At 40.7% G+C, this 12,783-nt stretch overlaps 1 protein-coding gene across 8 annotated transcripts in view; it reads right to left on the bottom strand.

Annotated features, from left to right (window-relative positions):
* Positions 1-12,783, bottom strand: part of KALRN (kalirin RhoGEF kinase) — a 529,910-nt gene that overhangs the window by 191,801 nt on the left and 325,326 nt on the right. For all 8 annotated transcript variants that reach the window (XR_007507253.1, XM_049810170.1, XM_049810120.1 and 5 more), the window contains exon 13: positions 8,163-8,337. Coding sequence is in view for 7 of the 8 variants with exons in the window: in XM_049810170.1 (XP_049666127.1) it covers positions 8,163-8,337 (175 nt within the window). In the remaining variant the exon portion in view is untranslated. The remainder of the gene's footprint in view (positions 1-8,162; positions 8,338-12,783) is intronic.

Raw genomic sequence — 12,783 nt, 5'->3', positions numbered from 1 at the left:
AGAAGGGAATCTCAAGCACAAAGCAAAGAAGCAATAGCAGAGCTGTGATAACGACCCAGCCTTCCTGAATCCCAATCTGGTGCCCTATCCCAGAGATCATGCTGCTTTGCATATCTCATCAAGACATTTCCTTTTCTGTCTGTACAGCCAATGCCTCAAAATCCCAGCAGTTTCTGTACTTCAAACTGGACCATTTGGAAATGGTCCCAGAGTCTGAATTTGAGTCCCTAACTGGTTTGACTTGGGTACAGGGAAATTGATTTATTTCTCTTCAGGAACAAGCTGTAATTAGGCAGCTCTGTTAACTACAGATGTATATTTTTCAAGCCTAAAAAAGGACTTTGGGTGCTTTCACAGACTGGTCAGGCATTGACATCTATCGTGAAACTTGGACTGCATTAGACAAAAGTGTCCTATCTCCTACGCTGTGGTAAGAGCCAATTGCACTGGGCCTGTGTCAGGAATTGTCTCATAAATGAGGGTCACTTGGCCATGAACTTGTTTAATTCCCTTCTGACCCAGAAGAATGGCTGATGAGAGTTTACTGTCTTCATCTGCTAGATTTTTGGTGAGAAGAACTGACAGCACTTTTTATGTTTATTCACTTTACTTCCCAGCATTTGTGATTCTAAATAGACCTTAGCATCCCTCACATGCCCTGAGAAAAGAGAAGCCCTGCTGCAAGCGAAGCCCTGAGCTCTGCTCTGTTCCACTGCGGCATGAGAGAAATCATACCAAAGCAGAAGGGTCACGAGAGCAGCAACGGTGGCAGTGCACAGGTCTGCATTAGCAAAAGCAGCAGACTTCTCTGCAGGTGCCCACACTGTTCCAAGGAAAGCTCCACACGTCTCATTGTCAGCCACACTCTGTCTGACTCCTTGGAAGGAGCCATGCTCCTTCCTTGTAGGTCATATAAGGTTGTTGGTGGCCAAGAAACAGCTCCCTATTACTAAAGGAAGGTCAAGTGACTCCAGACTACTAATGAGAGAGAAAGAAACAACAAAGCTATTGATTGACAATGAGCCTAGAAAGCAAAGTTCTTCATTCTTCACCTGAAATAGATGCTCCTGCTGCCATGATAATGGGAGGGGAAATAATGCTGGTTGTGAACACAGTCTAGTATTAAATAACTGAGATACCCTTATCAGAGCAGTGGAGGCAGAGCAAGAATTAACTTCAGCACATGAGGAAACACTGGGTTTGTGCTGAGCTCCATGCTACTATCACAAGGCTATAATAGATACACAGACTATGTCAGCCAGGTCTGTTTTTCATGCAGACACAGTGACCACAGTCTAGACCACATACTCTTTAGGCAGGAAACCTCCGAAAGCAGCAACCTAATATACTGAAAATCCCACTGCTGCAATACTGCTGCATTTGTTGCTTCCTGGATTTACCATGTTGCAACACCAGCAGATAACATGACCAAAGGGAAAGAGACATGTTCATCCTTAATCCTGGAGAAAGAGGAGAGGTATAGAGAAGAGGTATGCAGGTGAAAAGTAATAGCAGTAATAATAACAACAGTAGCAGTCCAGCTGTCTCATGCCTACATTGCAGCCTGCTTGTGAATTAGGCCAAAGAGCCTACCCAAGCTGCAGCAGCTGATGTGCAGGCAATTGTACATCTGCAACAATTTAATATCTAAATCCTAAGTATCTTTTTCTTGCTGCTGCTCCTGAGTTTTTCTACAAAATGGTGCTGCTGAGCCTAGAAGCTGCTTGCTTGGCCTTAATTCAGTGTTTGACACCCAAAGTCATCGTTTTTAATGCCAACCAGAAAATTTTGTTTGCCAATTGAAGGAGGTGGAGAGGGGAAATGAGGAATCAAGCAAAAGAAAAGAAATGTTATATGGCGAATGAATCACATAGGAGCTGGTATTTTGAAATATGGGCTGAGGAAGGGCATATGAGGAGGAGGGAAATAAAGTTCTATCCTGGGAGCAGAAGCTATTAACACAAAGAGAGTGGGCTCGCAAGAGGGATCTGAAAAAGAGTAAAGATGCTTGGGAAGAACAAGCAAATGTAGGAGGCAGGTTGCAAGAGAAATGATGGTGCAAGTAGGAGGAGGAGCAAAGGCAAGAAGAGTGGGTAGAGCACGGGGATGTGGCAGGACAGGAAGAACAGTCACAGGGCAGATCTGTACAGAGCTCAGAATCAAGAAAAGGGAATATCTACTTCATTTCAAGAGAAGAAAAGGTGGCAGCCATACAGCTGGGATGAACAGAGAGTGAGGATGGATGAGATGAGAGGTCAGATATGATCCAGGAAGGAATAAAAAAAAGATAATTCTGACTCCTGGATGCTGAGGGAGTGTCTGTGAGTGCAGAAAGAAAGGGGTTATAATGGAGTAGGGGAGACCAGATCTCTAAGGCATACTTGAGACTGGGCACCAGGGATGCCAGGGGCAACAGCACTTGGCTCTGCTTCAGCGTTCAGAGCAGGCTGGAAGAGCAGAGGACTGGATGTGACAGTATAAGTGGATCTATGGGCAGACTAATACTGAAGGTATATGGTAGAAGAGATGTAGGTAGGAAAGGGTGAATGAAACTGTCACTTCTACAGATCATGTAAGCAGAAAGCTTACTGTTCCTCCTTCTCAGGCCTCAGTTTGGGCTGACACTGTGCAGTATGACGATAGTGTCACCTGGTTTTTTTGATGACAGAGATGCCACACTGGCTTAGTGGGGACCTGGGCCACTGAAGTGTGAAAAGGCTGTCACAGTGATGATTCTGCTCCAGTGCTTTTGGCTCCTGAATCCCTAAAATATCAAGATAAAAAAATGGAATTCAGCTCCAAAAGACAGGGTGCCCAGAACAGCTTAGTATTTGCCTTTCCTTAATTTTAAGTGATGTGCAGTTTGGAAGCTAGGTATATATGGAAAAGAAAAATGAAAGGTCACTAAGCATGAGACTTTATAGGATTCCAGCTTATGAACAGAAGAGGCTGAATTTTTTCTTACCATTCCCTTACAAATCTAGCTCAAGATCTCTGTAACTCTTATTCCTTTGCTCACATCTGAGTGTCAGCTATAAGTCAGTGAGGGGCTGTAAAACATCTTGTACCTTCAATGCAGGCAGCTAATTCATTTGAAAGATTCTGCTAATTTTATAAACCTGGAATAGGAAACTAAAGTGAGTTGTGAATCAGTGAAGTAAACTACTGTGAAAGCTGGCTCCTGTTCCCTTATAAACTCATGCTCAGGGATGGATGCGAACAGCCAGAAGAGCCAGCAAGTGAAATCAAGGCTGAAAAATTTAATTAGCAGGTGAAATGGAGCCAAAGAGATTGAATGGTGGAAAATTAGATATCCAGCAGGTGAAGATATTAGTGATCATGGGGCTTTTTGAAAGATAACAAACAGCATACAAGATCAAATTTATATTGTACAGTGGGAACCTCCATAATCCCTTCCAAGACTATGACTTGGCCTAGGAACCACATTGCTCTAAGACTACAGTGCACGGACTCTGTGTAGCATTGCACAGATCCATATGCATTGCAGGAAACAAAACAACACACACGAGGGAAGGAGCTGGGCAGCTCTGGGAAAGGGAAAGGGAAAGGGAAAGGGAAGTTTCTTTGGAGGTAACCAACACCTGTTGCCAGACAGGTATTGGCTGAGATCATTCCTGTTCTCAGTCACAGAGTTTTAGAGAGGCCTACAGGTGAATTTGATCAGCTCTCTACAAATGAAAAAATATGCAGAAAAATTCTGGATGGCAGTAATTTTGTTAGGGATTGCAACCCTACATTTTACCATTCATTTCTTATGCATTTACTCAGCATTTTACTGTATATTAGCATTTGTTCAAATAATGGTTAATAAGGCTTTAAATGACAATTTCTGAAGCAAGGGACAAAGTATACTTGACAGATTTTACTGAGGATGTAACTCTGCAATAAGGCTGTGCTTCATATGTATAATGTGCTCAGTGTGGTGCCAGCACTGCCGCTAATGTCTGCCAGCTATTGTCCCTTGAGTCTTACACCCTATTTCCTTGTAGTGGATCAGCTACCACATACATATTGCATTAATCTCCCGAGTTACTTGGTTGGCTGCACAAACTCACTTGAAGTCTGTATCTCATAGAAAGACCAACCATATAATCCTAATGATCCCATCTTGTCTTGAAATGCGCAATGACTTGGTAAAGTAATAAAACATATCAGGCATCAAAGTTAGACACATTTGCTAAATAAAGAATGGGTTGTCATTTTATGGTTTTAAAACCTAAGGCAGAATAGTCTCCCATAGGGATAGCTAGGCGCTCTCATGTTTCTGTTATGTCTGTTTCCAGGTGTTGTCATAGTTTGGATTTCATAATTTACCCCAAGAACCCAGAGTGTAAATATCAGTCAATATAATGAGATTAAGGCAAGAAAGAACAGGCAGCACATGCTATGCGCCTGTGGGTTCGTATCCAAATTCGTATCTGCCAAACCTGCCTTGACTCAAGTACAACACAAAAGCTGCCAGTGCGGCTTAGAAGTCCTTAGAAGTCCTAAATGAATGCAGCTGGTCTGCCCTGCCAAAGAAATAGGCAGGTGGCTTCTCTTTACATAAATTACTTTTCCTGAAGACAAATGCAACAATAGTTGGCAGATTTCACTGAAGTACAAGAAAAGGTCCAATGATGCCTAAATAGATGGAAGTAAGTGTTGCTCGTGCAGTAATCATTAATTCTGAAGTTTGTCTAGACTCCAAACCTCTGTCAAGAAGAGAAGATTATAGAAAAGCTCAAAAACCAGGAGGGCTACAAAGCAGATGGGTACAGAGCAAGTTTAGGAAAGAGTGCCAGAGGAAAGGGTTATCTGTGTCATGGATTTCAATATCCAAGGAGAACAGTAAAAATAGGAAAGTTTCCAAAGAACAAATGACAGTCAGGCACTTTCTAAATAAAACTAAAGGCCAATCACTCAATTGCCATTTGTGAGTTTGAAAAATTCCCAACACTTTCAGTTTGCGTTATTAATTAGAAAGGAGAGAGAGAGAGGGCAGTAGGGAAAAATCAACAGACTCAAAAAAGTTTGGTACCAAAACTGAATGGAAAGAGACAATATGAGATGTAGCTATTCCCTGAGACTGAGATGTAAAGCACAGCCTTGCCTAAAGCTGTTGGAAGGAGGTGGGCTCCCACAGCTGCATCTCTCTGGCTTCCACTAGAGAAATGCAAGTTTTTCCTCTCACCGGAGTTCCCATGGAAGGATCCTCATCATAAGGGATTCACTGGAGCACAAAAACCTGAGAACCAAGGGTGAGAACACAGACCTGAAGGAGAAAAATGGGAAACTCAATGCTTGGCAAGACAGAAGCAGCAAAGAGGACAAAGGTGTTCAAGTTTGGGAGGTGGAGGGCCCACTTTTGCCAGACCGTTTGTGTGAGTGCAGGAAGGAGAGAGATCAACATGGCTGCAGCAGTGTGAAGGGTTTTGTTCGGGATGTGTTCAATACGGTACTGTTCTTTGGGCAGATGGAAGGGGGCTTATCTAGACTAGAAAAGGAGAAATTCATTTGACAATCATACTGGTACACATTATTTCAATTTTCTTAATCTATGCAGGATCTAGGCTATTATGGAAAATTAAAACCTAAACACATTTCCAGTCATAGCTCAAGGTACTTGTCTTTAGTAGAAAAAACACTTAATTTCCTGTTTTAAATATCGTCATCTTTTTCCCTTAAAAGCTTGGAATAGTCAACCATCAGAAATACAACATGTTTTTTAATTATGGCAATGAAAAAATCTTTTTGCTTCTCAACAATAGCATGAGATAATTTTGTTAAGTTTGATAACAGTTTCCTACTGACGTGGAATCCTTATTATATGGCTGAGGCAACTGACTGCAATCTACTTTCTAAGGATCATTATTGTGTCAATTTGAGCCAATTCAGCTGCTGTTTGAAATGCATAGCATGCATATGTCATTTAATATTTTATTTCAAATTGCTTTTTTATTATCCATCAAACTGTTTTTCTCGTGTAAGCACTAAATGTACTTATAAAATTTAAGATACTGACCTGGATATATTTTTATTGTGTGTTCAGTTATAAATTAAATGTCATAAATATTCTAAAATAAAAAATATTTTTCAGAAAGAGGGAGCTTTCTAAATAAAATCATCTGCCCATAGACTTCCTACGAAACATGTTCTCAGATATCCTTGTAATATTAATCTTGCAGAGGGAATTCAGATGTTCTTACGATAAAAAATAGCAAAGCTACAGTGACAACTAAGTGGTGATTTTCTTTAAAATCCTTTCTAGCTAATCTGATTTTAGAAGACTATGAAGCACATTTCCAATTTTAAATATCTTAATGTATCACAGCCACTCCAAATGCGAATACATAGAAGTAGGATTCACGCAGAAGCAAAACAGGGGTCCATATAGTATTCCCATCTCTGGCACCACATATGGAGGGGACTAGGATAAGTCACATCATCTCCTGATGCCTCAGTTGCTCCATCAGTAAAGCAATCCATGGTGGAAACAGCCTTTGAAATATTTGATGGAAAGACTATGTACAAAGAAAAAGAATTTGAAAACAGTGATTTTTAAATTTTTTTTTTTTAAGTCTTTACTTAAATCATCATAATTCTAGATTCAGACCTAGAATTTGCAGCAAAACAGGCCGGGATCTTAATGAATGACTCACATGGGTCCACCACATACTGCCTACAGACACATTTGGGTGTTCCAGAAGCACATACTGTTTTTCAGGTTTTTTGCTTCTTTTTGGAAAACACAGGTGTCATTTATAGGTATGTACAAGTATATGCATTCACACCCCATTTATATCTTTAGAGTAAAAGTCTCAATTATTCAACATTTGCCACACCATTGTATCAAAATATCTTCTATTTAAATATAGGAGATACTATGTAGCATTCTTAAGGCAAAGTATGTTATCTGACATGAAATACATACATTTATATTTATACACACATATTCACAAAGAATACCGTCTCTCAATATCAAGGGGGCTGTGTATATCTGGCAAGTAAAATGCAACGATTCTAATTTACATAAATAAAAAGCACTGTAGAACTGACTTCAGTGTAATACCTAACTATACAGTCACAACAGGAAAGCTCAGATACTCCTCACTGATTTCTATCTCTGGCATCCAATTATAGATCAAGACATCTAAACCCCTCTGTTTCCAGCCTTTTATTCCACTATAAATCATTATGCCATGTCTCAAAATAAATACTTACAAAGTATAACACAGCATTCTAAGGCTCCCATTAAATACCAGTACCCACCTTGAGATTACTACAGATTTACAAACAATACCTTCAGGAATACCACCATAAAACACTTAAAGGTGCTCCATGAACTGAACAAGCACCAGTGGGATACAGTGGGAGGAACATACCCCAGAAGGGACATAAGCGCTAACACATGGCTTTCATTAATTTTGTGCACAAGTTAATTTACATGTTGTTCTTTCACATCATGTCCTATCAGAATTACAGCAAGTAATTAATGAGATTGGCTGGAGTCTCTTTAAAGTTTCTCTGTCCAAGAATACCTCAATTATTAATGTTTTGATGAGTTTTCCATCCGGTGCATCTATCTGATTTCAAAACAGAACTACAAAACAGAACTGAAAGACCTTTTTTGCACAAGGACATAAAAATAGCCTTTAACTTTCCCCCTTTTTTTTCCTTTCCTTTTTAAATAAACCCACTGTGATGCTTAGAAAGCCCATCTTCTAAATATCCTTTCCTTTCATGCATAATGTGTTTTTTCACTCAGTGGTTTGAAGCCAAGCATGTATCTGTTTGTATGCATCTGTGTGTGTATTTGAAGAGACAAACCTCACTAATAAGCGATACAGAACTAAATCCCTGAGTGACTAGTGTCAATAAAGAGTTATAACTGGGGCACCTTATAAAGCTTCTCTGCAAAGCAGGCAGACTCAGCATAGTCAGTTAAGCAGACACAAATCTATTTCAGTGCATTCTAGCAGTATATCCTAAAGCATATTTTTAGCTTCAACATGCTGAATTTAAAACCTGGTTGTAACTCTCTTCCTCACTGGAGAGCTGAGCACAATCAAACAGCTCCAGGTATATCCTAACAGAGTATGTTTACCTATACTCCCTCTCCCACAGCTCTACCTTTCTCAGGTCATGCAGCCAGCTCTTACCTCAATGGTGTACTGTTCAAAAATCCGGAGCTGAAGGAAAATGTCTAGCTTAATCTTCCTTTCATGGAAGAGTTCTTCCATCTGTACCTGGGCCTCGTCGAGCTGCTGAAGGACAGATTCAATGTGGCTGATGGAGCTATTGTGTGGAGTCTTATTGTTGGAAACAGCAGAGTCCCTGTAGCAAGGCAGAGAGCATGGATAAAGCTGAGCTTTAAGGCAGGCAAAAGAGCAAGAACTACACATTTGTGATTCTGCGTGCTGCTGAGAAGCAAACCGAAGCACAAAGGGCTGAGGTAAGGTGTATGCAACACTCATCTCTTCTACTTGCTGAAATCCTGCAGCTCCTGAGCTTGGCACAAAGTTTGAACAAGGGGATCATCCTTTCTTGTGTCATGACACTGTGACCTTACACACTTGGGAAGAGAAGAGGAGGAGAATGACACATCAATCTCAATGGCTCTCTTGAGGAGACTGACTGGCATTCCCCTTTAATCCTACAGAGTCACCTGCTCCAGCCTACATTCACACCAAGCTCAGAGATGCTATGTAGCCACTTGGACCTTTACGAGTTAATATTGTGCGTTTTCTTTATTACTTACAGACTAATTGAATCAGAATTAGCAGCATTTGAGACCAAGGGGTAGGGATGTCTTGATTTCCTCTGGATTATGTAGTACAGCAACAGATGCAAAATACAGTGCAAAAAACTCCACTGAAGGAAAACACCTTTCAAACAGTGTAAAACAGACTGTGACTTGTCTTTTCACTAGGGTAAGTGAAATGAGACATGCCTGTGACAGGTCGAATACTGCTGCATCTACACCTTCCATATACAGGCAGCAGAAGGGAGCTAGCCCTTTTAACTGGTAGGCTAGAATCAAGGGCAAGTTTGCTGTACCTGAAAGAAGTCTTAGCATGGACATAGGACAATCCTGACAGTTTCTTTTCTATTTGTGCTCTCACATATATTAATGGGCTCAACTACAGTCTGTTCCATCTTCAGTGAGTGTTTTATGGATAAAGAGCCTTCGCAGACATTTAAGACATTTACAGACAGCTGAAATTTAGTCTCCAATGCGCCACAAAAGGTCCCCCAACTTTAACAAGAACCAGAAAGGAAAATCTGAAGCCATAATTTAATCCTGGCTTTGGTACTTCAGCTAAAACAAGATTTAGATGCAATGGTTGTCTCCATTCATTCTGCTCAAAGGCATGTGATAACAGCTGCATTATTTGGTATACTTAAACCAAGCCAACTGAAAACCCTATCAAATACACTGTTGGAAAGACCTGCGCACTGGTAGGGTAGCAGGATGAAGTGGGTAAGCCGTGAGGTCTTACCGCCAGTATTTCCCATCAATCTCCAGTTCTGCCTTGGAGAAGGTGGGGGGACACACAATTACAAACCCAACAGCATATACTGGACTATTAGTGCAACAACGAACTCCCACGTGTGCAGCAAACCAGCTGACAACATTGGAAGACAAGCAAAATGTCAGGTAATGCTGCCAGGTCACCGCACCGTCCCACAGGGACCAAATGCAGCTGGGAGCCATTCTTCTGACCAGCTATCCTGGGCTGCTGAGTAGAGGTGCCTGCGGAGTCTCCCCACTGCGGAAGAGTGCTAGCGTGTTCCCTATTTTTAGGGTTTTATTTCCATTTTCTGCGTTGAATTTTCCCTCCAAAAAGATCTAGCAAAGCATTCATAGTTTTCTACAGAACTTGACTGAAATGCTTGCGCTTTGCTCTTTGCAAATTACCATCACGTAGGGTCAGATCAAAACAACGTACAGTCAACTTAAATGTCAATTGAACACTGTCAGTGAGCATAATTGAGGGAAAAAAAAGTATAACCTTTTGCAGATGCCTTAAATTGAAACTACACACTGACAAACAGTAAGGTGCCTTGAATTGAAACTACACACTGACAAAACGGTAAGCTTAAAACACACCTTTGAGGTTCTAAGACAGCAAAACACACGTTATTCTGGTTTTATTATGTGTGTTGTAGAACAGAACAAGCATTTTCCTGAACATCTGAAGCCTAAGAATAAAAATAAAAATACAAAATACTATTAACTGCATAGTAGTTTGCTCTTTGGATGTGTTTCACCTCTTTTTCCTCAAATACTTTGTTTGATACATGGAACTTCAGATGCTCAGCATTATTCTGAAGTAAGCACTACCAACTTCCCTTGCTTATAAGGGAAAATTACACCAATATTACTCTCTCCAGGTAATATCGTTTCTGCCCCACTCTGTCAGTCTTGTGTTTTCACCTTGTTGGTGACCACAAGGTCTCTCTCCACCTCCACATTAGAGCTGTACACAGGAAGGATGAATGAAGATAACAAGGTGAGCTTTTGAAACTACAGCTGAATCTGAGGCCACATTCAATCAAGTTCTGTTTCCTTCAGTCAGCACCTGTCTTCTATAAAAGGACATGAAATATGTCTTCATTCAAATGCAGGATTATTACTATTCATATATTATCTAAATGATGCAATGAATTATTCAAGACTGGTGTTGAATAATCTCTCACGGGATCTAGAGACACACTTGGTTTTAGAAATTCTTTCTCATTAAACATTTCACTCCTCAAATCAAGCCATACTTGCATTTCAGTGGCTGATGCAATACAAAAATCTAAGTGTAATAATCTGGTATTTTTTCACAGTTTCCTCAGACAAGGCCTTGTCAATCCCTACATAGTCTGATTTGAGAAAGAAATTTCTGAGACTGGATGCTCCCACCACAAGATTTCTTGCTCTGTCTGGTGATGAGAAATTCTGGGAAAGAATTGATAAAAGATCCTTACTAGTCCTTGAAAGGTTACAAGTTATAAAATGTTATAAAATGCAGGGAAATTATTGGGAAAAAATACAAAATAAACTTTGGGGAACATAAAATTGGGCTTAGTGCATTGCTGTTGAGTTTGTTCAGAATGAACGCTGTGCTCCTGAAACTACTTTCCGTGCTTTAACTGAGAGAAAGCTTAGTGAAACATACCCATTACCAAAAGCTCATATGCTGAACTACTGTAAAGAAGGCAAGATACATAACTTTTCACTGTCTTTTTTTTTGCCCCTAACATTCCTGTTCTTTCACATCTCGCTGGAGCAAGTCATTGTTTTGCCTTTCACAGATGTGCAGAAATATTGCCCCCAGCAGCACTCCTAGAAATGCAGTTTGGAAGATTTGCTTCATGTTGACTGCTAAGAACAATGATCACCTCAGTAAAACACTGATAAGGAAGAGTGAAAACAGTGTTTCCAATGCTACCAATGACGTGTACAGTGTTGCTAGACAGGCCTGTTTCATTCCTGATAGGTATGATCTCCTGATGCAGAGTCACTGAAGGCCCTGAAGACCTTCTGTGAAGAGCAGTCCCAGGCATTGTATTTAACTAGTTCAGGCAGCTGAGCTTTTCCGAAGCTATCAGGAGGAGACACAGAGTGCTGTTACACAAAATGATCTTCTCTAAACCAATATGTGTTCTCTCAGAGATAAGGAGAAGAAACGTAAAATTTTTCAAAGCCCCATTAATTTTATTGGTTTTAACCTGTGCTATGACATGCTTGATAAGAGCAGTGTATTTCATTCTCTTCATTGTTGTAGCATTTGCAATCTTCAGCTATTCTTCACGGTAGGTACAAGGCGATCCACACTGAGAAATGCAATGCTGTGTTAAGGAAAGATTGCAGCAATTCTCATTTTTCCTCCTTTCCTTTATCTGTGTGTTCTTTACTTCTGCCAGCAGCCATAAAAGCTGGCACAAATGGGCACGAATTCTAAAATGGGCACACACAGAAGTGGTTTCATGTTTTTCTTACACAGTTCTGCTTCACTTTTTGAAAGATTACATTACAGGCTTTGCAGTTAGTCAGAGTGCTCAAAACCAACACTTGAATCAGAGATCGTCTTGACAGGTCAGCTCTGCAAATCTTTGTGTGCATTCAGGGCTTCTATCCTTCAGACAACTGTTCTCTCTGTGTTTGGTCTTAACTTTATCAGAAGCAGGGGATCACTTTGCACAAACATGTTCACCCTGTTCCACCTTGCTCACTGCCCAGAATACAAGCCAGACCCCAAAACAACATTTCTTTGTTAAATACAGCTGCCACAAAACCTGTCTTGGCATCTCACAAATGTTTAGGCATGACACCAGTTCCAAAAAAAGTCTCAAACCTGAAGCCACCCTTACCTTTCAAAGACTGAAACTAAGAATTGACTAAGTTTACATTAAAAAAAAGCTGAAGTCTCACACGCCAACTCTCAGTTCACCTCTTCCCCTGCATGACCTTCCAGCCACTACACCAGCCTTTCTCCAATAACTGCTATTCATACTGATGCTCCACTGACTTCTCAGCTCCAAAAATTGCGCTGGCCACTCTCTAACCCCACATGCTGCTTTCCTACTGACTCAAGCGCAGGCAAAAAGCTTTTAGGCCAATCCCACAGGCAGCACCAGGACTCCTTCAATACAGACACTTTCTGCAACCCCACAAACCACCGCACACTCCACCTGATGGTCTTATACAGGGTCTTTTCACGCTCTTGTCCATGGGTGTTCATGCTGAAATGATGTTATGCCAATAGGTGGGATGAACAACAAAAAAAT

This window comes from Accipiter gentilis, chromosome 1 (assembly GCF_929443795.1).
Source record: "Accipiter gentilis chromosome 1, bAccGen1.1, whole genome shotgun sequence".
In the NCBI taxonomy this organism is placed as follows: domain Eukaryota; kingdom Metazoa; phylum Chordata; class Aves; order Accipitriformes; family Accipitridae; genus Astur; species Astur gentilis.
The sequence above is the reverse complement of the archived record's forward strand: the minus strand, read 5'-3'. Positions and strand labels throughout refer to the sequence as shown.